We start from the raw sequence: 23,100 nt of genomic DNA on the forward strand, positions 1-23,100 counted from the left end.
GTGGTTAAGATTCTCTTGAACGCCTGCAGCAAAAGGCTGTAAAAGTAAATGGAATCTGTAATGAGGTTCATAGCACTGTCTCGAATAGTGAATGCCTGCTGACATTAGAAGTTAGAGTAATCGCATTCAGTGAAACATTCATCGCCCACTCTGTCTGCCTCCTCCACACCTTTTCACTTCAATTTATCTTTCTGTCTGCTCTAAAGACACCTAAGTAAAAGTCCCACATCACATGGAAGCCCTCTGGTGCCTGGCTCAGTAACACATCCCTTTCCGTGCAGGCAGAAGTAGCCACGGTCAAAGGCAGTCAATCATAGCAGAGCACTGCGTGGCCCTGTTTGCACCTTCCAGCAGGTTTCTGGATAGCAGTCAGGGCACCAGATCTCAGAACAGGGAGACTGAGACCATTCAGAGAAGCTTCAAGCACACACACATGCACACAAACACACACATACACACACATATACACACACACACATACACACACAGACACATATATACACACACAGACACATATATACACACACACATGCGCACACACATACACACAGATATAAACAATTACACATACAAAAACATACACACAAACACACATGCACACACAAATATACAAGCACACTTAAAGACATGCATGTACGTGTGCACCCATAGGTTACACACATGTGAGCACACACATACACATGTGCGCACCCACACATATGTACAGACATACACATGTGTACGACATACAAATGCACTCACAAATGTGCACACCTACTGATATGCACACATGCACACACAAGCACATGCACACATATGTACACACACAATTCGCACACATACACATGCTGTATATACTGTATATGTATACATGTACACACAAACACACACACAGTCATGTCTTGTTCCCAGAGAGTTGCTGAAAGCCACAGTATTCGCTTGGAACTTTGTCAGTTGCCATTGATTGTACTTCAGCCAGCCTGTGTAAGCGAGGAAGATTGATGCTGTATGTGACATTCTCTGCTGCTTGTGTTTCCCCAGTATCCCAAACTTAAAGGTGGGCTCGCAAGGTCAGACAATAGCTGTGAGAGGCCGCAGTCTCCTGCCCTACTGCCATTTTGAGCTGGAAGACTCCAACTACATCAGCAGCCACAGGCGAAACCCTGAATTAAGTGGCCCATGGGGTACCCACCCAGGGGCACCTCTGGACCCCAACACGCGTGTCGTCGAGTTTCAAGCAGTGGGATTGAACACAGTCAATAAGAGGTAAGCCAAAATGACATCAAATGACATCAGTCCCGATGCAGGGTTTCGACCCGAAACGTCAACAACTCCTTCCCTCCCACAGACGCTGCTCGACCCGCTGAGTTCCTCCAGCAGATTGTTTGTTGTCCAGATTCCAGCGTCTGCAGACTCTTGTGTCTCTCTGTCTGACCTCAAACAGAAGAGTATTCTGCCTAATCAGGCCCAAGCAAGTTAAGGTTTCTGTCTACTGAAGGTCTTTGTTAACGTTTCCTGCACATATAGGGCTCCTCAAAGCTCAGGACTTGATCCCACACTTCGTGCTGTACAGTAATGAAGTGTCAGGGTACAATAAAGAAGTTTGCATATGATGCAGACATTGGCCACGTGGTTGACTGTGAGGATGGAAGCTGTAGACTGCAGGAGATATCGATGGTCTGGTTGGCTGGACAGAAAAGTGGCAAATGGAATTTAATCCAGAAAACTGTGAGGTGCAGCATTTGGGGAGGGGTGCACAATAAATGGAAGAACGTGGAGTGGTGTCAAGCAACAGAGGGACTTGGGAGTGTTCATCCACAGATTGAGGGTGGTGAGACAAGTCAGTATGCTTATAAGAGCAGAAGGAATGATTTTCCTCCATCAGGTGAGACGCAGGGTGTAAGAACAGGGAGGTTATACGAGAATTGTACACAGTGTTAGGTCACAGCTTGGCTGCTGCACACGGGTTGCAGGAAAGGTGAGACTGATGATGCAGGAATTGGCTGTGTGTTTGACAGTGAGGAAAGAAGCATAGAGGAGATTTCAGGAGTGGAAAGTTGTCGTTCTGTCTGAGGAAGGTTTGGATAAACAGGGGTGGTTTTCTTTAAAACAAGACGCTGAGGAGAGATTTAATTGAGGGGTAAGAATTATGAGAGGCGTTGTCAGAATAAGTAGGATGGACTCTTTTTTCCACAGTTGGGGGGGGGGGGGTCACAAAGTAGAGGGCATTGACTTAAAGTGAGTGGTAGAAGCATGAGAGGGGAGATGAGGAAAAGGTCTTTCACCCGGAGGTTGGATGGGGCTCTGGAACTCACTGCCTGCAAGGACAGGGAGGCGGAAACCTTCATCGACATTTTAAATGGATGTGTGCCTGAAAAGCTGTGACCTGCAGGGCTATGGGCCTAATGTTGGAAGGTGGGTTTAGGCTGGAGAGCTCTTTTTTAATCTGCATGGATGCAATAGGCTGAACGGCCTCCTTCTGCATCATAGTTTTTCAATGACTCAGATCCTTTGACAAGCCCTGAAGAGGAATAATAGAGCAGGCTTGATGTTGGATTGCTTGGAGACTAACTGATCCATGCTGGTGCTTAAGCTGCACAAGCCTCCAATACAGTACTTCATTTAAACCTGTTGAGGTATCTTCTTTGTTCATTGGCTTCTTATTAAGCTTCCCTTGAAATACCATTCAGCTCAATTCTTTCCCATTCCATTCTTTCTCCTTTTCTTCTTAACCATGGCTTCTTCTTTACCACATCCCTCTCCTCCCAGACAGAATGAAAATGGGGTTCCTCATGTCTGACCTCACCAGGATCCACATTCAACAGATCATCCTCTGTAACTTCTGCCATTTCCAACAGGATTCCACGACCAGACTAATCTGCCCCCTCCCTTTCAATGATCTGAAGAACTATTCCCTTCACGACTGCCCGGTCCACTCTTTCATCTCCACCAACCACCTCCCTTCTCATGGCATGCAGGAAGTGGACACCTGTCCTTTTACATCTTCCCTTCCCACCATCCAAGGACCTAGACAGTCCGTCCAGGTGAAGCAGCAGTTTACTTGCATTTCTTCCAACCTAGTATACTGCATTTGGTGCTCACATTGTGATTTCCTCTGTTTGGAGAAGCTAAACACAGACTGGCTGACAGCAGAAAACATCCGTTCAGTCAAAAAGACAACCCTAGGCTTCCAGTTGCTTTAATTCTTTGGCCCACTCCAATTCTGACCTCTCTGCCTTTGGCCTCTCACATCCCACATTGCTGCAACGATGCCCATGATCGAAGAGCAGGACTTCATCTTCCGCCTGAGTACCTTGAAGCCCTCAGGACTTAACGCAGACGACCCTTGCATAATGGCCGTTAGGGTAACAGAAATTTGCCCTTACGTTATTAACAAATCATGAGATATGGAATAAAGTTCACTCTCATGGGATTTATGTGAAAAGAAATGAATAAATAAACACAAACTTTAATGTTTTTTTCAACTCGCGTTTCGTGACGCATGTGCAGATGACACGGCTTTGCGTCACAGAAAGTCGCGACATGGATCATTTTCCCTGTGACATGGGGATGTCTGTACTGAATTTAACAATTGCAGGTAACAACTTGATTTTCTTCTCCACAGTTCGGCCTCTCTGTTTCAGTTTGTTTCTTTTTTACTATTCTGTCTCCATCTGTTGATCTTTCAAGTAATTGATGGCTTGACAACTTTGTTTTTTTCATCCAAGAGATGTTGGATTTGCAGGTTGACCCAGCATTTAATCACCATCCTTAATTACACTTGAGAAGGTGGTGGTGAGCTGCCTTCTGGAACCGCTGCAGTCCGTGAGGCGTGGGTGCACCCACAGTGCTGTTAGGGAGGGGGTCCCAGGATGTTGACCCAGCGATGGTGAAAATGGAGGTGTGCACCCTATCGCAGACACTCTCCCTCTCTCTGCACCTCAACATTCTTGTTTTCTCACGTCTCCAGTTCTGATGAAGGGTCCTTGCCCCAAAACTCAGTCTCTCTCCCCACTGCCGCTTCCTGACCTGCTGCCTTCTTCCAGCAATCCCTGTTTACATTTTGAATTTCCAACATTTGCAGTGTTTTCCAGTCCAATTTGAGCTGGTTTAACAGGGTAAAACTTTGACTTCTCATCTCTGAACTTTCATTATGTTCTAGTGATCGAGAAGAAAGTAACCGGTTCAGAAAAATATAAATTAGGGACGTGACTTCAGGTTAAAGCACTAGAGTAGAAGAAGAGGGCACGTTTCTCTGTGGCTTTGGGACTCAAGAATTTTCAAGCGTCAGAAAAGATAAGATTTCTTTATCAGTCACATGTACATCAAAACACACAGTGAAATGCATCTTTTGCATAGAGTGTTCTGGGGGCAGCCCACAAGTGTCGCCACGCTTCTGGTGCCAACACAGCATGCCCACAACTTCCTAACCCATACGTCTTTGGAATGTGGGAGGAAACCGGAGCAAACCCACGCAGACACACGGGGAGAATGTACAAACTCCTTACAGACAGTGGCTGGAATTGAACCCGGGTCGCCAGTGCTGTAAAGCGTTACGCTAACCGCGTGTTTGCGTGTTTCATCTGATCCCCCCCTTACATCATCACACCTGCTCTCTTTCTCTCAAGGATCCCATTACCCACCCTTTCTCAGAGCCTTTTCTTCTTTTTTAAATCTACATCCAGATTCCTCTTAAAAAAAACTCTGGATTCTGCTTTTGCCACCTATTCTGCTTAGAACAGACAAATTCAGCATTGATATCAGGAAGTCATTCCAGCTAAGAGTGTCGAGTGGTTGGAACAGTCTTCTGGATAGGGCAGTGAAGGCCAGAAGGCTGGATTCATTTGGTGAGCAGCTTGATGCTGTGATAGGGTCAGTAAGGTTTCATTCTGTGAGGGTGAGATAAACTAAAATGAATGAATTTCCTCAGCTGCATCTATCTCCTAATCTCCAGCACGACAAATCTCTATTTTAAATCCATTCAGGAATTAATACACAACTGTGTAGCCACACTGCCATCTACCAATTATAAGAACACAGCATCCTAGTAAATCCCTCACCTCTTCCAAATTTTAAAGGGGTTAAGCCTGATATTTTGTCTAATTTGTTTTCAGTCAATATATATTCTATCCTGTTCACAGACAAGTTAAAAAGGGTAGAGTTTTTTTAAATCAGCTACCACCCCTCCCACCCCCCACGCTGAGAGAGGAGTATTTAGAGAGACAAAGGCTGAGAAATTAATTGGTGTTGTGTAGTGTTTTGAAAGCTTCCTTTTCTTTACCTTGCTTTTAAGCCCACATTGCAGAAATGCAGTTTATCTGCATGACTGATAAAATGCAACCCTGCACATTGCACAGGACAGCATTGTCATCGCCAGTGGCTCTACTTCATCAGGAGTTTGAGGAGATTTGGTATGTCACCAAAGACTCTTAAAAATTTCTACAGATGTACGGTGGAGAGCATTCTGACTGGTTGCATCACTGCCTGGTATGGAGGCTCCAATGCATAGGATCACAAGAGGCTGCAGAGAGTTGTAGACTCAGCCAGCTCCATCACGGGCACAACCCTCCCCACCATTGAGAACATCTTCAAGAGGTGGTGCCTCAAGAAGGTGGCATCTATCACTAAGGACCCTCACCACCTGGGACATGCCCTCTTTTCATTACTGTCATCGGGGAGGAGGTACAGGGACCTGAAGACCCACACTCAACAATTCAGAAACAGCTTCTTCCCCTCTGCCGTCAGATTTTTGAACAGTCCATGAACCCATGAACGCCACCTGGTTATCCCTTTTTTTTGCACGACTTATTTATTCTTGTAACTTATAGTAATTTTATGTCTTTGCACTGTACTGCTGTCGCAAAACAACAAATTTCACATCATCTAGGTCAGTGATAATAAACCTGATTCTGATTCTGAGTGTGCAAGACCCATAAGAAATGCTCCTTTAGACCATTTGCAGCTGAAATTGGATCAGATCTTCCTGATGTACCCACAGAAAACCAGGCTTATGTAGCAACTGTTCTATTTAAAGTGAAGACCAAGGCTGCTGGAATTACTCAGCAGGTCAGGCAGAGTCTGGGGAAGCGAAACAGGTGGACGACTTGGAAGCAGTGCGGTGAGGAGCAGGAGCACCACAGTAGAACAACTAGTCTTGATTCCACCCTCAAAATCCCTCCTCACACTGGCTCCCAGACCCTGGTCTCTCCAGCACCACTGTCCCCGAACCCCGCCAGCGGCAACCCCAGTTTCAACTCTCCTTCTCCGGTGGGCGGTGGTTCAAGTGACCCTGACAATGAGCTCCAGGGCCCGATGGACCAGACCTCACTCAGGCAGCCCAGGCCTCGCTGGGACCACAGTCACATTCACCTTTTGCAGCCGCACAGCTCATAACATTGCACCAGCTCCTGCTGTCAAACGTCTCTCCCACTCGTTCCAAATATCTCTGACACTAAACCATAGAACAAAACCATGGAACAATACAGCACAATACAGGCCCTTCAGCCCGCCATGTTGTGCCAACCTTTAAACTACGCTTAATATGATCTAACCCCTTCCTCCCACATATCCCCCTATTTTAAATTCCTCCATATGCTTATCTAACAATCTCTTGAACTTGACCAATGTATCTGCCTCCACCACCACCCCAGGCAGCACATTCCATGCACCAACCACTCTCTGGGTGAAAAACCTCCCTCTAATATCTCCCTTGAACTTCCCACCCATTACTTTAAAGCCATTAGGTGGAGGCACCAACAGGCTGCAGATGGTGGAATCTGATTGGAGAGGAAGGTGGAGCCTGGAACCAAGGGAGGGAGGTGGGGAGGACAGAGGGGAACAGTGGGGGGGGGGACTGGGTGGAGGAGGGGAAAGAGACGGGGTGATGGGGGACCAGGGAGCGGGTGTAGGAGGAACTGGGTAGATCAGGAGGAGGGAGAAAAGAAACAGAGGGGGAGCAGTGAGAGGACATCAGGAACGCTGTGACTGGGAAAGGTAAGTGTGACAGTGGAACTAATACAGGGGTGGATGCATATAGGTGCCAGTTCCCACGAGGTCCTACCAGTGGAGCTCAGTGGTGGAGCAAGAGGTCAGGTGCATCCACACTACTCATTTAAATCTTCACGTTCACAGTTCAACACTTTGTACTGAATAGAAAACCCTTTTAAGATTTCAGAGGGAAGCTTTCTCCATCTTTTCAAATTACCAGATGTCAAGGAATAATTGCTCTTCAGCAGAAAACAAACTCTGGCGTGGTTCTCTGAAATGGTTCATCTTTTCACACAAATCCTTAATGTGCCGGATAATTAGCATTAGGCTCATTAAAGTGAGAGTGAAACATACGATCGATAGAAATAAATTCAAGGAAACAAACAAATGAAGCAGCAGATCAGCCAGAATCTGGAAAGAAAAAGATGGATGAATGATTTGGGTGTTGTTCAGATGTCGAGCAAACTGCCTATCTGCGGCAGTTTCTGCTTTTATTATCTCCAGTATCTGTCCTTTGTATCTAACCACTTGAGCTGTAAGTGACAGACCAGAGTGACACACTTTACATTGCATGCTCAGCCGCTACTTAAAGACCGCTATCTTTCTATATCATCTTAAGCAGTTTCTTGCTTTACTTTTTGAAGGAGTATTTAATATTCTTTAAGTGGTTCTGAAGACTGAAACAACTTTCTGCGCAGCTATCTTCTATTATAAGCCATCTCTCGGCTCTGGGTCTGATACTGTCCTATTTCAAGCCTTCCATACCCCTGGGCTGAATTTGAACCATCCTTCCAGGGGGAAAATACCACTGTTTTCTCATTACCACTTTGACTCTGTCACTAACTCATTGGTTTGGAAAATTGGGGTCAAAGAAATGTGTCTTATGTTGGTGGTGTAGATGCAATTAAGAAGCATCAGCTCCACTGTGTTGGGTGCTTTGCGTGGAATAACAATCTGCTTACATTCCACAGATCCTTCTATATAATGAATCCAACTAGCACAGACTACTCCTTCCAATGGATATATGAGAGTGCGCCGGTTGTGCAAGTGGAGCCAGCATTCAGCTGCCTGACAGAAAAGGGGCTTATCTCAGCAGGGAAGAAGACTGAGGTCAGTTCAGAGCCAGCATCAGAACATAGAACAGTACAGGCCCTTCGGCCCACCATGTCTGTGCCGACCACGATGCCAACTAAGCCTATCTGCCTGCACGTGATCCATATCCCTCCATTCCCTTCAGGTCCATGTGCCTGTCTGAATGCCTTGTAAATGCCATTATTATCACTGCTTCCACCAGCTCCCCTGGCAGTGCATTCACCTACCACCGTCTGCGTAAACAGCTTACCCTGCACATCTCCTTTGAATTTTCTCCCTCTCACCTTAAAGCTGTCCTCTAGTGTTTGACATTTCTACCCTGGGAGAAGCAGTCTGACTATCCACCTTACCTATGCCTCATAAGCCTCGATCAGGTCTCCCCTCCGCCTCCGACACACGAATGAAAACAACGTCAACTGATTGCATCTGCCTGTACATGGTCTATATCCCTCCATCCCCTGGCTGTCTAAATGCCACTTAACTGTGACTAACGTATCTGCTTCCACCACTTCCCCTGGCGACAGGATCCAGGCACCCACCACTCTCTGCGTAAAAAGGTTAGACATGCACAACTTGCATTGATTCAGCACATTAAATCTAGTGAAATTTTCCCTGGATGTCCAACAGATGCACTCATCAAACATAATTTAACACCGAGCAACTTGTTGATGTCAGGGTAAATAATAGAGAAACAAAGGACTGCAGATGCTGGAATCCAGATGAAAAACACTCTGATGCTGGAGGAACTCAGCAGGCCGGGCAGCATCCGTGGAGAAAAGCAGGCGGTCAACGTTTTGGGTTGGGATCCTTCTTCAGGACAGAAGATAGGAAGAGGGGAAGCCCAATATATCGGAGGGAAAAGCAGAGCAGTGATAGGTGGACAAAAGAGGGGAGGTGGGGTGGGCACAGGGTGGTGATAGGTAGATGCGGGTAAGAGATAGTGATGGGCAGGTGCGGGGGAGGAGGGGAGAGCAGATCCACCGGGGGATGGGTCAAAGGGAAGGGGAGAGAGGGAAAAAGGTAGACAAAAAGAGATAGTCTAGGAAAGGGAAGAGAAGAGGTACGGTGGGGGGGGGGGTGTTGTGGGGAAGGGGGGTGGGGATTATCTAAAGTGGGAGAATTCAATGTTCATGCCGTTAGGCTGCAAGTTTCCAAGACGGAAAATGAGGTGCTGTTCTTCCAGTTTGCGCTTGGAATTCTCGTGGCAGTGGAGGAGGCCGAGGACTGACATATCTGTGATAGTGTGGGAGGGGGAGTTGAAGTGACACCCCCTTCCACATTCATAGATAGATGAGGGAAGTTAGGAATTTTCAAGAGACCAGATCTGCGTGAGGGCAGAGGCCTTGGTGGTATTAGGGCTGGAGGAGATTATGGAGATGGATGGATAAAATCCTTAGGGAAACTTGAACAGGAAAATAAGAATTAAAAAATTGAACCTGCATTGATTGGGGAGCTAGTCTAGGTCAGAGAGTGCAGGAGTATAGGAGAGTTTTGAAGGAGCTTGAGTTTATGGGAGAAGATTCTCAGTTGCCCATGGAAAAATTGGGGCAATTTAAATCTGGAGGCAGCAAAAGCAAGGATGAGGATTCAACAGAAGATGGGCTGAGGCAGGGGGAGATAAACAATTGATCACAATTAGAGCTGTTGGTTTGGTTTATGCAAGTGGTGCAGTAGAATTTGTGCTAAACCCCTGTACAGGTGTTGACTTTTTTATCAATGGGAGACAAGTTGATGTGCCCTTCAGACCCAACTCCCTGTGCTGGGGTGCAGCACGCAGCCTCATTATCCAGGTTTCATCTTTAGAATGTGACAAGCCCAGCTGCTGCCTGCCAGGGTAAAAGTTGGGGAAGCAGTACTGATCCCAGTAATAGGTGCTATCTGCAAAAGAGTTGAGTTTCAGATTGGATTAACATTCAACAAAGAGGAGATGCTTGAAAAGCAAGCTGCTCTTAAAGTGGATAAGTCCCCTGGTCCGGATGGGATGCACTCTTGGTTACTGAGGGGAGTAAGAGGGAAACTGAAGAGTCCCTGTCCATAATCTCCCAAACATCTGTAGGTTCAGGGATGGTACCAGACAGCTGGAAAATTACAGGTGTAACACCCTTGTTCAAACAGATGAAGGATAAACCAGTTGTGGGGGAACGTCTAGAAGCAGTAATTGGGGGGAAAAGCAGTCAGCAGTCACTGGGACAAGTGTGGATTGCTTAGAGAATGCTAGCATAGGTTTGATTCAAGGCAAATCACGTCTAACTAACTTGAAAGAGCTTTTTGATGAAATGACAGAGGCAAATGCAGTCCTTGTGGTATGAATGAAGTGCCACAGCAAGATTGAAAGGATAAAGATTGGGGCTTTATGTGTAAAACTCATTGAAAGCACCAGAGATGGGTGAGAGTTTGGTTCATAAAACACTTGCAGGATATTTGGCTGTTTAAATAGAGGCATGCGTTGCAAGAGCAGGGACCTTTATAAAACACTGGGTCAGCCAAAGTTGGAAGGTTGTATCCAGTTCTGGGCGCTGCACAGTAGGAGATGTGTGAAGGCTTTGGAGAGGGTGTGGAAGAGATTGACTGAAGTGATTCCAGGGAGGAGGGACTGTAGTTCTGTGGATGGGCTGGAGAGACTGGGGTTGTTCTCCTGGGAACAGAGGAGGTTGTGAGGGGATCTGATCTGTGAGGGGTTTAAATCATGATGAGCAAGAGCAGGGCACATAGAGAAGAACCATCTCCATTGGTGCAAAGGTCTGGAATGAAGGTGGTGGCAAAAGAATCAAAAGTGACATGAGGTAAAATGTCTTTGCACACTGAGTGGTTCATACTGACAGCAAATAAACGACTGGGGGGGTGGTGACGGGGGACAGGTTCAATTGTAATGTTCAAAAGGGAGAGGACAAGGGAGTGGACCCAACCAGATTGTTCTTGTGCCAAGCCGGTACAGGTGATAGCCCAAATGATGGCCTGCCGTGCAGTGCCCGTTCTGTGATTCTGTGAAGTCTTTAGAAAGGGTTATTTAATTTGCCCGTTTGGGCAATTGCAGACTTGATATTGAGTAACACTGGATTTAAATTGTGAACATATCAATTTACATTACAATCTAGTTAATGAAACCTTTCACCATCCTAATTGTGTTAACCAGGCTGCAATTTGTACAGTGGTTCTGATATATGTGGCGTAACGTTCGGCAGTGGTTGGAGTGTAATCTACAATTTATGGGAGCTGCAGTAGGCAATATATTTCAGGCTGCTGAGTGGGAGTGATGTGATGTGCCGGAGGAATACGAATCAATCACTGTAATAAGTGGGAAGAATGGTGGTTCATATCAGCAAAATTTCCTTGTCTGCATTTGGACCATTTTTTAAAACATTTTATGTATTTTTTGTTTTCCACTTTCGTCCTCCAAGGCTGAAGTATAATGCTTTTTAAGTGACGTGGTTGTTGCTTTCGGAATGGGTTTCACCAGTGGTAGGATCAGGAGCAAAAAACAATCTGCTGGAGGGACTCAGCAAGTCAGGCAGCATCTGTGGAGGCAGGGGAATGGTCAATGTTTCGGGTGGAGACCCCGCATCAGGGCTGAGAGTACAGAGGGGAGATAGGTGGGTAGTATCAGCCCCAGTACATCATTCTGAATCTTGTTCTGACTTGTTTCTCCTCCAGGTCACCTTTGAGTTCGTGCCTCAGCAACTGGACATCACTGAATCATTCTGGAGCTTCAAGGTTCCACAACTAAACATCTCCGTGCCCTTCTTGTTGTGTGGCAATACCAGTGAGCCAGCAGTCTCGCTTGACCGCTCCCATATCAACTTCAAGTTTGTACTGTTAGGTATGTGTCCTGATGGTGCAGCCTCCATAATGGTTACGTTGCTTAAGCTTTCCTTTAACCAGATCTCCGTGTCAGCCGGATTACTTGAAGTGAGCTGCCGACCTGGGATTGGAGAGGTGCAGAAAGAGCTTTAGGAATGAGATTCAAGGAGTGAGTACCGGGGGAGCAGAAGCAGTACATTGCACCTAAACAGGAATGTGAGGACATCCAGGTGTGTCCCCCACTGAGGTTAAGCTGTGACGCAGGACTCCCCCTATTCGCAGCATCTGGCTGCGCCTCCCTTACTAGTCTGTGAGCAGTTATAGAGTCACAGAGAGATACAGCACAGAAACAGGCCCTTCAGCCCTCCGACTCCGTGCTGACTATCACTATTCTCCACTAATTCTCCATTAATGCCTTTTTTTTATTCTTTCCACATTCTCATCAGCTCTCCCCAGATTCCACCAATTAACAGCGGCCGATTAACCCTACCAACCCGCACGTCTCTGGGATGTGGGAGGGAACTGTCGTCCCGAAATCAATTTTCCCTTTCTGTCCGCTGTAAATAACACAGTGCCACAAGGTCGATTCGAACAAATACCTTTATTAGCAGTGCACCGCTAGGAGAATTCTCCTCAGCACTCACTAAGAGTTGCTTCCCGAGTTCTCTCCGCACAAAGGGCAGACAGACATTTATACAGGAATTGTCACGCACATCCCATGCAAACGGCGCCACGAGTTTCGGTCAAGCTATTAGAGATCCCGAGACAGCTATCACACCTCTTGTCTTAGTATAACTGAGTTATAATCAAGGCTTTCAAAGGCAGGTATCACCCTTCATTGTTCAGACCAAGCCTTCACCTCGATGTTAATTACACTCGGTATCGCCACCGTCTGACATATCGGAATGGTCCGTTACCCGAAACAAAGGCAGTTAACATACTTAAGATTCCAACCTAACTAGTGGGTCAGCAGCTTGCTAGTCCTTGCTAAAGAAATATAAATGCATATATATATTTTCTTTACCAGTTATAGGTATGGTTGCAATTCTTAACCCTTCGCTTCCTCAGAACTGGAGCACCCGGGGGGAAACCCACCCAGTCACAGGGAGAGCGTGCCAACTCCACACAGACAGCGCCCCAGGTCAGGATTGAACCCGGGTCTCTGGAGCTGTGAGGCAGCAGCTACGCCACTGTGCACTGTGTGTAGTTTAATGACCTGACCTCTTGATACATGAGATGGGGGAAGTAAAGGAAATTAACAGGAGGGGAATTTAATGAGATGTGAAATATAGCAGGCAGTCTAATGAATAAGGTGTATAGAGCAAACACTGTGAACATTAACAGTGAAGTCAAGCTATCTCCTTTCTTTCATATGATAAGTAAACCTCGCTCTCGGACTTACTATCTGTCAATCCATTGAGATACCAGGTACTTCCTGCCACAGATCTAACTGGCTTGGTTAATGTGATGAGTTCTGTGGTCTGGGACTTGCGGCCACATTTTAAGATTTTAAGATTTCTTTATTAGTCGAATGTGCCTCGAAACACACAGTGAAATGCACCTTTTGCATAGAGTGTTGTGGGGGCAGCCCGCAAGAGTCGCCACACTTCTGGTACCAACATAGCGTGCCCGCAACTTCCTAACCCTTCCCACAAGTCTTTGGAATGTGGGAGGAAACTGGAGCACCCGGAGGAAACCCACGCAGACACGGGGAGAACATACAAACTCCTTACAGATAACAGCGGGAATTGAACCCGGGTCGCTGTGCCTGTAATAGCGTTACACTAACCGCTACACTATCGTGCCTGCCCATTTGTACTTTGGGTCATTGGTGGACCAGGCAGCCTGTGCAGGACCTCCACTGTAGGATCAGCTTTATTCATAATAAAAGAAACTATATACAATAATAAAAAGCAATTCCCTGCACATAGTCTGTTTTTTCCCAGAATAGCTGGTATGAGTTTGAACACTTAAGTTGTGGTTTTGCTAACTCTTTAGGAACGGGAAAGTTGGTGAGTTCTCCGGCCCACAGAGGGTGTTGGAATTGGGTGATGTGGGCTGGTGAATTGGCACTGGTCCGTGTTACCAACTACATGGCAGCATTTAGCTGGACATCTATGACCTTTATGCAGTGGCTGCAGGGCCATGAGGCAGAGAGCAGAGTGTGGCTGTGCTCCCTAATGATGTATCAGGGAGCTTCCAGACAAGGTTCATCCTCCTTTGTACCTCATGGCCAGTTAATCAACATAAATAACACACTGTCACTGAAGGAAAATGCTTCACAAACCAGAGTCTGTGTCCTTCACAAGCAGCTGGAAGTTCATGGCTCCCCTCCAGATCGTAACCAGTGTCAACCAGTCCACGGCTGGCAGTTCCCACTCTCTTCTTTTTCTCACCCACAGGACAGAAAGCACACGAAACCGCCTACATGATCAATAACGAAGCGACTCCATTCAGCTTCCGCTTCAGGGACGACACGGTGCACTCAGAGGGATATGGTTGCCTTCTCATTATCGAGCCAATGGAGGGAGTTGTTCTCCCTCACAGCAGGTATGAAAGGAAGCCAAGGTTAATGATCCCAACGCTGATAGCCAAGTCCCACTGTGCCACACATTGCACTGCTAAGCATTCGTTATCTGTGTCCTTTATCATCTGGTTTTATCTGAACTTGACAAAGAAAGAAATACTTAAATAAAAACAGGACATACTGGGAATTTTCAGCAACTCTGATGAAAAGCTACTGAGCTGAAATGTTAACTGTCTCTATAATTCTTTTGGGGAGTCACAAACAGGGTGGATAAAGGGCAACCAGTCAATGTACTGCATTTTGTCTTCTGGGGTGCATTCAATAAGGTGTCACACAAAGGGTTGGTGCACAAGATTAGAGTGCACGGGGATGATACAGTATATTGGCATGGATAAGGAATTGGCTAACTAACAGAAAACAGGGGGTTGGGATAAATGGGCGGGTTTGTGATTGGTGATGAGTAGATAGTGGGATGTCACAGGGATCATGCTGGGGTCCCAACTATTTACAACCAATACCGAAGACCTGGAAGAACCAAAGGTACGGTAACCTGATCGGCTGATGATTATAAAATAGGTGGGTTGGCAATGGTTGCTTCTCAAGGTGGATAGTGGCGTTCCCCAGGGATCAGTGATAGGGACATTGCTTCTTTTGATCCGCATTAATGACCTAGACCCCAGGATGCAAACCGCACCTATTCAATTTGCAGATGACACAAAGTGTGGCAGCATTGTGAACTGCAAGCATGCAACAGGATATAAACAGGCTGGTGACTGAAGTTTAATGTGGACAAGTGTGAGCTGCTGCATTTTGGTAGGAAGGAAGAGGAAAGGCAGAAAGGCGGTACAGACGACCCCTGTGTTACTGTAGTCCGGGTAATGGAAATTCCTCCTTTTAGAGCTCATTACTACCAAGCAATCTGGGATACAGAATAAGTATTTGCTCTTACGAAATCTATGTGAAAAAAAGTAAATAAATAAACACAAAATGTATTTTTTTTCAACTTGCATTTCTTGATGCATGCACAGATGATGCAGCTTTATGTTATGGAAAATTGCAACACGTTTCCTAGGAACGCAACCACCCCATAACGCAGGGACTGCCCACATAGATTAAAGGATACTGTTCAAAAAGGGGTGCAGGAAAAGGACCTGGGGCCGTGGGTGCATGCCAGTGAAAGTGGCAGAGTGTGCTGAGAAAGTCATGAATAAGGCATGCACAATGCTGGGCTTCATCAGTTAAAGCAGGAACAACATGCTGAACCTCTGTAAAACACTGGTCTCAAGTGGTGCTTGGTTCTGGTCGTCACATTACAAGAAGGATGTGGAGGCACTGGAGAGGGTCCAGAGGAGATTTACGAGATCCTGGGATGTGAGATTACAGGTGCAATGATAGAATGGAGAGACTGGGACTGCTTTCTCTGGAGAAGAGGAGGCTGAGGGGAGATCCGATAGAATGATATCTTGGCGTATAAAATGGTGAAGGGTCTGGTCAGAGTGGTTGGGGGGAGGTTGTTCCCTTTGATGGAGAGGTCAAAGAGATCACAGGTAGAGAATTAATGCTGACAGGAGGAAAATCTGAGGGTCCGTGGTGGCCTTTTCTGGAGGGAAGTGGATAAATATGCAGTGGGGAAAAATTTGCAAAGCTGTGGAGGAAGGAGGTGTGGGGTGGAACTAACGAGCTGCTCTGGTAGAGGACCAGTGCAGACACAGTGGGCCAAATGGCCTCTTTCTGTGCTGTTCCTATTTTCTGATTCTACAATACGATTCAATGGTTTTGAAAGTAGTGTTTGTTTCACCAAGTGCCCTGGCCAATAGTTATTTGTCAATGAATAAATAAATTGTTCAGTCATTGATCCCATTGCTGTTTGTGAGGGGTGGATTTCCCTTCCAAGTCGCCCGGCTGAATTATGGCCTCTAATGACAAAATAGAACCTGAGCTGAGCCACAGCACCAGGCTTTCACCTGGAGAAGATAAGGCAGCTGTTCTGTGAAACATCCCCCCTCAGTGCTGAGATAGATTTAATTTTCTGCAGCTTTTCACTCTCCCATCCCAATGATATTGGCTTCAGCCACAATACAATTCCTGCAGAGGTCGTTCATTCAGTTCCTCACCCCAGTCCACTTGCTTCACCACTGATGGGTTCCGACAAAGAACGATTGGGTTGGTTTATTATTATTGTCACATGTACCGAAATAGAGTGAAAAGCTTTTGTTTGCGGGCCATCCAGACAGATCCTTCATCGAGGTGGTACAAAAGAAAAACAGATGCAGAATATAGTTTTGCAGTTACAGAGAATGTGAAGTGCAGGCAGACAAATGATGGCAAGCTAGTAAACTGGAGGGGACGTCGATGGCAAGCCTATCATTTACGTTGCTCTGTACACATACATTTCCCAATAAGTAAAATCTGGAGCTTAGTCTTGGAGTTACTGCAACAAAACAGACACATTTGGAGTAAGATAGCACAAACAGATCAACTCTGATGTCCGACAGTGAGCCAGAGGTGGTCTGTAAATGAAAATCACTTCACCATCAAATTCTTTCTCTCTCCCCAGATGCTGCCTGACCCGCTGAGTTTTTCCAGCATGTCCTGTTTTTATTTCAGGAAGGGTTTGTAACCTGACAGAGGGAGGTTAATGGAAACAGAGAGTGCTGGAGACACTCAGCAGGTCAGGCAGCATCTGTGGAGAGAGAAATGGTGGTTCAAGTCAATAAACGTTTATCAGAACTGGAGAAGTGGGAATACCGTCGCGCTTTAAGTTATAGAAGTGAGGGAGTTGTGGGGAGGAGGAAGGGGGGGTGGGAGAGGGTGGAGACCTGGACGTAAATGTTGCTGCCATCTAGAAGAGCGTGTTAATCGTAAATGATCCATTGACGGAGTGTCTGCAGATGGAAAAGGATTAGGGCAGCAGAGAGGGAAAAAAAACTGCTGGAATGGTGAGAGGCTGGAAACCTGAACTGAAAGATAAGGGCAGAAATATCCAGTGGGTCAGTAGGGTATGTGGACACAACAAAAAATGAATGAAAGTTACAGGTAGGTGACCCTGCATCAGAACTGGTCACTTCCAACCCAAACCAGTAAAGCTGATCATCTGAAATTGTGAAATTGAGTTCCCAGGGGCTGCAACATTGCCCAGATGGAAGATAAGGTGCTGCTCTGGTTGGACTCAGTCGGGCTATGTTGGAACTGTTGGTGGTCAAGCACAGAGAGGCGAGAGTGGGACAGAGATGCTCAGGATCATCCCTTTGAACTGGACCGAGGTGTTCTGCAAAGCAGTCGTCCGATCTGCATTTGGTGTCTCCAAAGCGGAGCAGTCCACTGTGAGCACCAAACGCCTCACTCAAGGAGAAGGAGTGTGAATGAGCTGCTGTTTCACCCGGAAGGACTGATCGGGTCCAGGGATGGTGTGACAGGAAAAGGTGAAAGGGCAAGTGTTGAATCTGCTGTGGTTGCTTGGGAAAGTGCTGCGAGACAGGGAACGGTTGGCGGAGATGGAAGATTGGACGAGGAAGTCGCAGAGGGAATACTCCTTCTGGAATGTTGAAAGGAGAGGGGAGGGGAAGATGCGTCTGGTGGTGGAATCCTGTTGAAAGTGGCCGGAACTATGGGAAATGAATGTGGGGGCTGGTGGGGTGGATGGTGAGGACAAGGGGGACCCTCTCCGTGTTCTGGCTGGAAGGAGAGGGGTTAGTAACAGAAGTGTGGGAGATAGGGGAGACATGGTTGAGAGCCCTGTTAACTGTGGTAGAGTGGAAGCTCTGGTTAAGGAGACAGGAAGACATCTCAGAAGCACGGATGTGGAAAATATGGACACCAAAACAGATATGAAGGAGCCAGTGAAAACAGGAGAATGCAGTGCAGTCCTTGCAGGAATCAGGGCAGAAGGAAGTGTGGTCTGGGTTGCTGAGGGACCGTGTAGGCTTGTAATCAATGTTACAAGTGAGTTGTACATGTCTATCAGAATCAGATTTATTGTCGCTGACTTATATGACGTGAAATTTGTTGTTTTGCGGCAGCAGAACAGTGCAAAGAAATAAATTACCGTAAATTACAAAAACAAATAGTGCAATAAAGAAAGAATAACGAGGCAGTGTTCATGGGTTCATGGACCATTGGGAAATCTGATGGCGGAGGGGAAGAAGCTGTTCCCGAATCATTGAGTGTGGGTCTTCAGGCTCCTGTACCTCCTCCCCGATGGTGGTAATGAGAAGAGGGCATGTCCCAGGTGGTGGGGGTCCTTAGTGATGGATGGCGCTGCCTTGAGGCACCAAACCGGCTGAGTGACTTCAAACTCCAGAGCCTTGGAGATGTGAACTAGTCATGACCTGTAACATGACAACAAACTGTAGCTGATCCACCAGCTGACAGGTTAAATAGTAGATGGTCTATACCAGGACTCAGAGCTGTAACCTGACAAACTGAACTATAGTTGGTGTGTGATGTACTGGATTCAATGTACATAGCCTGGTACCTGTAGGCCGATTAATAGATGGGGGTCTACAACCTGACAGTGACCTAAATATCTCTGATAATCAAAAGATTTAGATCACTAAAAAATTAAAAGTTATTCTTAAGTCATGGCATAAAACGGAGGCCCTGACTTAACTAACAGAACGGAAGCTTGGGTGCTCTCCCCCTCTCCTCCTTTCCCTATTCCCTGCTGATTATCCTTTCTCTCTCTCATGTGCCAGTTAACCTACCGGCACATCTTTGGAATCTGAGAGGAAACCGGAGCAGCTGGGAGAAACCCACACGGTCATAGGGAGAATGTGCAATCTCCACACAGACAGCGCCGGAGGTCGGGATTGAACGGGGCTGCTGGAGCTGTGAAGCAGCAGCACTATCTGCTGCACTTCTGTGCTGCCCTAATGCATCGATGCAGAAGTTGGAACTGGACTGGCTCACGCAGTGCAGTGAGTGAGGGGGCAGTTCTCTCTGGATCAAAATCGAGGCCAGTGGCTCTGCAGCCAGAGCTCAGTAGAACTGGGTGACCAGTTTAAAAATCAGTTCCTGCCATAGCTTGAGTAATGCTGACATCTCTGTAATTCTGGACACAAAATATATTCTGGTCAATCAAGTGCCAATGTACTAGACTTATACTTCCAGAAGGCTTTTGATGAAGTGTTGCATCAAAGGTTATTGTGGAAAATCAAAGCTCATGGCGTAGGAGGTAACATACTGGTGTGAATGGAAGATTGGCTGGTTAACAGGAAAAAGAGAGTAGGCATAACTGGGTCTTTTCCTGGTCAGCCGGGATGTAACGAGTGGTGTGCCACATGTTGGGACCTCAGCTTTTTACGACCTGTGTAAAAGACCTGGATGAAGGCACCGAAGGCGGGGTTACTGAACTTGCTGTCGACACAAAGATAGATGGGAGGATAAGTTCTGAAGCGGACATAAGGATTCTGCATCGATAAGTTCAGTGAGTGGGCCAAGATCTGGCAGATGGAATGTTATGTGGGAAAATGGGAAATTGTACATCTTGGCAGGGGAAAGAAAACTTTGGAATGGTGAGAGAGTGCAGAGCTCTGAGCTGCAGAGGGATCTGGGTGTCCTGGTGCAAGGCTGGCAAGAGGCTGGGATACAGGTTCACCATTAGAAAGCTAAAGGAATGTTGTTTATTGTGAGAAGGCTTGAATACAAACTTCGGGAAGTTATGCTTCAGTTAAATCCCCTTCTACTTAGGCAGTTCCTTGGGATCGAGGATGACTTCCACCCACTCTGGTTTTGTGGGTTCACTGGTGGCTAAAGAGTCCAGTGTGGAATCTTCCAGGGGATAGGCAGGAGGTGCATTGGGTTATTTGTGAGCTGGTCTGTTCCTTACAACATTTACACACTGCTTCTGATACTCCTGATGCATAGACTTCAGGTGCTCGATGCCACCCCGAATGCTCCCTTTCCTCTCTGAGTGGTCATGAGCCAGAAATTCCCGGGAGTCAGGGGAATGTTGCACTCCTTCAAGGAGGCTTTGAGGACATCCTTCAGGATTATGCTTCTGACTGGTAATCTCTTACCACGGCAGAGCCCGGAATAGAGCGTCTGTTTGAGGAGTCCGGTATCAGGCACGCAGACATGGTAGTCGACTGAGTGTAACAAGGGCCTCAACACTGGGGATATTAGCCTGAGAGAGCACGCTGGCGTTGGTGGTGATGGATTTCACCATCGATACCTGCCTTCGCTGAGAGGCAGCTCCCAAAATTTGGGACATGGTCTGCATTTTCCAGGGTCTTGCCACAAGTGTTAATTGTTGGAATGTCGTCCCGAAATCAATTTTCCCTTTCCGTCCGCTGTAAATAACACAGTGCCACAAGGTCGATTCGAACAAGTACCTTTATTAGCAGTGCACCGCTGGGAGAATTCTCTTCAGCACTCGCTAAGAGTCACTTCCTGAGTTCTCCCCGAACAAAGGGCAGACAGACATTTATACAGGAATTGTCACGCACATCCCATGCAAACGGCGCCGGGAGTTTCGGTCAAGCTATAGAGATCCCGAGACAGCTATCACACCTTTTGTCTTAGTATAATTGAGTTATAGTCAAGGCTTTCAAAGGCAGGTATCACCCTTCATTGTTCAGACCAAGTCTTTACCTCGATGTTAATTACACTCGGTATCGCCACCGTCTGACATATCGGAATGGTCCGTCACCCGAAACAAAGGCAGTTAACATACTTAAGATTCCAACCTAACTAGTGGGTCAGCAGCTTGCTAGTCCTTGCTAAAGAAATATAAATGCATATATATATATTTTATTTGCCAGTTATAGGTATGGTTGCAATTCTTAACCCTTCACTTCCTCAGGAAGGGAAGTGGGGTGCAGCAGGGGCAGGTTGATAGAGGATCTTTGATTTGGGGACATTGATTGTAAAGGACCATGCTCTCACATGCTTCAGTCAATGAGCTTGGCACTTGTCCTCTAAGTACGTGGAGGTGCAATGTTTGTGTACTGCGGCTCAGCTACTGAGGCTCAGGTAACCTTGCTTCTGGCGTATTGGCACCCCAGGGGGTTGGACAGCAGCTTCTTGTTAGTTCTGAAGGTTAGCTCCTCTCCCACGGGAAGTTTATTGGAGGTGAGATGTTGCAGTGAGAAAAGATGCAGTCTTGTTTGACATCAGTCTTCACTGGGATTGTTTCTGTTAGCTTGGGTTAAACAATGCATTGATGAGACCACGTCTGGACGACTATATACAGCATGGGTCTCCTTATTTAAGGAAGAAGGTAAATGCAATGGAAGCAATTCAAGGAAGGTTTATTAAACCAATATCCAGAATGGGCATGTGATCTCATGTGGAAAGGTTGGAGAGGCCAGGCTTGTATCTCCAGGAGTTTAGAAGAATCAGAGGAAACAATTACAAAATATGAGATTCTGAGGGTCTTGACAGGGTGGATGTGCCGAGGATGTTTCTATTTGTAGAGAATTTAAAACTAGGAGGTAATTGTTTAAATATAAAGTGTGGCCTGTTTATCACACAGAAGAGGTGATTTTTGTTTTTTTTGAGGCTTGTGTGTCTTTGGAACTCTCTTACTCAAAAGAAGGTGGAAGCAAAGTCTTTCAATGCTTTTAGCACAGAGATAAATAAGTTCTTGATGATCATTGAGGTTAGAGGGTTACTGTGTGTAGATGGAAATGGGGAGTTGAGTTTACATTCAGATATCCTGTAAGGACAACTCCATCATCCTAGGGATCCAATTCCTAAGGCATGGAGTTCGTCTGCGTACTGCAGCTCAACTACTGAGGCTCAGGCGACCTTGCTTCTGGCGTGTTGTCACCCCAGGAGGTTGGACAGCAGCTTCCTGTCAGTTCTGAAGGTTAGCTCCTCTCCCACGCGAGGTTTGTTGGTGGTGAAGTGTACGCCCTATTGCAAACATGGTCCCACCAAAACGTGTCCAGTTGCAGTAGGTCCTCTGAACTCTGGATTAAAATTAGGCTGAAATATCTGGAGTGAAGAAGAATGTGTTGATCTCACGGAGACGTACAAGATTCAGCGGGAATGTGGCAGGGTCGCCTGAAAAGCTGTCTGGAGTCTAGGATGAAGAGTTGACCATTCAGGACTGAGGGAGGAGGAACCATGGGGCAGTGAACCTTTGGAATTCTCCCCTTCAGCTCTGGGTGGTCTGTAAACTGGCAGAACATGCTGCACACAATCCCAACAGAGTGAACTATACTTGATCTGAAAAACTAACGGACTGTAGGTGGCTTGTGTCCTAACTTTTACCTGATCCGTAACCTGCGGAGTGAGGCGCACGTGTCCTGTGTCCTGACAGAAGGCTGTGTAACGTGGTCTGTGGCACGAATACCCACCTCCTTCTCACGCTGCTGTGCTTCACTCACAGGACACCCATTGTTTTCTCCTGCCCTGCAACCGCCGAGGGAGACGTGAACTTCAATATCGTGTGTGACATCAAGACAAAGGTCGCACCCCTGACCTTAAATGTTAAGATGCATGTTTACTGCATGAACGTTGTAGTCAAGTGCGAAGCCAGTGATGGGACTGTGACTGAACTCAATCAACAGAGTGTCAATGAGATCTCCTTCGGAGAGGTTAGTACTGTATGATGACTACACAATTAATTACGGTGTGATCTGAGGAACTGTTCTAACAGCTCTTCAACACCCCTTGCAAGGAGACATTTTCAAGGAATGTCATGGCCTGCATCATCTTTTGCCTCACAAGGGAGTCAGGCTAATCTTCTATAATCTTGCGCTCTGATCTAT

General features: G+C 46.6%; 1 protein-coding gene across 1 annotated transcript in view; it reads left to right on the forward strand.

The window, feature by feature from the left end:
• hydin (HYDIN axonemal central pair apparatus protein) overlaps positions 1-23,100 on the forward strand; it is a 541,323-nt gene that overhangs the window by 457,373 nt on the left and 60,850 nt on the right. Inside the window, exons 75-79 of the mRNA XM_052028752.1 lie at positions 1,021-1,245; positions 7,938-8,076; positions 11,710-11,875; positions 14,259-14,406; positions 22,719-22,926. Coding sequence (XP_051884712.1) covers positions 1,021-1,245; positions 7,938-8,076; positions 11,710-11,875; positions 14,259-14,406; positions 22,719-22,926 — 886 coding nt within the window. The remainder of the gene's footprint in view (positions 1-1,020; positions 1,246-7,937; positions 8,077-11,709; positions 11,876-14,258; positions 14,407-22,718; positions 22,927-23,100) is intronic.

The sequence above is a fragment of the Pristis pectinata genome, chromosome 13, assembly GCF_009764475.1.
Source record: "Pristis pectinata isolate sPriPec2 chromosome 13, sPriPec2.1.pri, whole genome shotgun sequence".
Lineage (NCBI taxonomy): Eukaryota > Metazoa > Chordata > Chondrichthyes > Rhinopristiformes > Pristidae > Pristis > Pristis pectinata.